We start from the raw sequence: 1,918 nt of genomic DNA, 5'->3' as shown, positions 1-1,918 counted from the left end.
CCCACTGGACGTACATTCCATTTGGTTTCAGACGTTGAAGGCCGATAAAAAGGGACGGAGTCAATTGACTTCAAACTTTGCATGTACTTTCGTAGGGGATATGAAATACAACATATCCAAATCAAAAGCGATAATTCCGCCGGGAAGGGGTTAAATTTTAGTGTCAAAGTCAATGAGTTGAGGTGCGATGTTTGATGGGGTAAGCCATCAACCCAACCAGACCCAACTAAATATCTATATTTTCACCCAGGCAACGGAGCGGTTAGGGTTACTAGATCAACAAAGTAAATAAAAATAGCAAAATATATAAAAAAACTGAAAGGCTTCATTCTGGAGTGATTTTAAACAGAGAAAAACAAACATTAGTCGAACACGCTGGACCCTAAGCCGTTGGACGTCAAACCCGTCCAACCAGGAGTCAGAGATGGAGAGCCAGCAGGGTGAAACCCACATCAGATTCAACAGCACATGCAGTCCCAGAATGGCCAGAAGTGTGAGCAAGAGCACAGACAACAACATAAATGAAAGCATCACCAAGAATGAGGCTTCAACTATCTCCTCGTCCGTAGGTTTGTGCAAAATTAGCGTGGTTTCATTAGTGTATATTATACGAGATCTCATTGAATAATCAGTGTATTTTTGAGTATTCATTGGTATTAGGGGTTATATATAAACCCTAATTAAGGATCCGCGTAAATAGATATTAGGATATACTATGAAATTCCGCCCAACATTGAGTTTTCAAACATAAAAGGGTATTTTGACACTCTGAACAGTCAGAACTTGATCTCCCTATCTTTTTATATTTCTGCTGGCCAATCTTTCATTTATATTGACACCAGGCACAAACACGCTGCTTTGGAAGAGAAATCCGTTGATGATTTAGATTAGAATTTGATCATTCCCTTGATAGATTATCATGAATCCTAGATGTGAATTCAAAGAGTTCCTGGTAAAGCTTCTCATGAAAGCTTATATGAGAAGAAAGATCCTTCACTGAAATCCTCTGCTGCTTCATATATAGATATTGAATCCGGTATGCATCAATAGTTGCGGAATCAATAAGTCAGTAGAGAATACAAAGCCAGGTGTGATAGATGACTCTATGACTAGTATATGCTGCTCAGTATTGATTTGCTAGATGTACCCCATTCATATGATGATTATAATCACCTATAATCAATCGGGATTTTTAGCTTCTTTTGTGATTGACCTTTAAAGACTTTTCTAACAATATTGACATTGATTGAGAGTTCCCCTGAGCATTTACAAGTACATTCAATAACTGCGTCCAATGAATGAATCGTAGTTAGTGCCAATACCATATTATTATCTTGCCAGGCAAGACAGAGAACATTCTCTTTTTCAATGACATGCAGAGTATTTCAGAGTATGGAATTTGAATGCTCTCAAAGCTCATCTAGTACTGCTGGAACCTGGTTTGAATGAGTGGTTCCACATGCTCCATACCCCTGTTGACGTAGTTCTTTGAATAAAGGAACTGATGTAAAGTAGTTATCCATTTCAATTGAATAGGATGTGACCAGCTGTGAGATAGAGATTTCATTAGATGTGGCATTCGGTGTAGCATTCGGGGGGGTGATATTCGGGTTGATATTAGGGCCAATATTATGGGTGATATTAGAGTCGATATTAGGGGTGGCATTCGGCATGGTATTCGGTGTATTCGGTGTGGATACCATAGAAAGCCGCTTCACCAGATTCACCACCATTAGATTCTGGGTTTTTTGTTACCATAGAGAATTGAAACATAGACATTTATACCCCTGCCAGCAGCTAGATCAGGAAAAAGATCATAAATAGTCATGTTCTGCTAGGCCAAATATCTTATATCTTCAAGGAATTGGGTTATAAGACATCTTGGAAGGAATGGTAACTCCCATCCAAAATATTTAAC

General features: G+C 38.7%; 2 protein-coding genes across 2 annotated transcripts; both read right to left on the bottom strand.

The window, feature by feature from the left end:
* Window positions 1-234: 234 nt before the first annotated feature.
* HCAG_09250 (predicted protein) lies at window positions 235-531 on the bottom strand (the record flags this gene model as incomplete). Its single annotated transcript, XM_001535771.1, has 2 exons — window positions 235-271; window positions 362-531. The coding sequence occupies 2 exons, from the start codon at window positions 529-531 to the stop codon at window positions 235-237; spliced, it is 207 nt and encodes a 68-aa protein (XP_001535821.1).
* An 889-nt stretch (window positions 532-1,420) lies between these two features.
* On the bottom strand, window positions 1,421-1,673 carry HCAG_09249 (predicted protein; the record flags this gene model as incomplete). Its single annotated transcript, XM_001535770.1, has 2 exons — window positions 1,421-1,501; window positions 1,545-1,673. The coding sequence occupies 2 exons, from the start codon at window positions 1,671-1,673 to the stop codon at window positions 1,421-1,423; spliced, it is 210 nt and encodes a 69-aa protein (XP_001535820.1).
* Window positions 1,674-1,918: the final 245 nt, after the last annotated feature.

The sequence above is a fragment of the Histoplasma capsulatum genome, genomic scaffold, assembly GCF_000149585.1.
Source record: "Histoplasma capsulatum NAm1 scaffold_118 genomic scaffold, whole genome shotgun sequence".
NCBI classification, from domain to species: Eukaryota; Fungi; Ascomycota; class Eurotiomycetes; order Onygenales; family Ajellomycetaceae; genus Histoplasma; species Histoplasma mississippiense.
The sequence above is the reverse complement of the archived record's forward strand: the minus strand, read 5'-3'. Positions and strand labels throughout refer to the sequence as shown.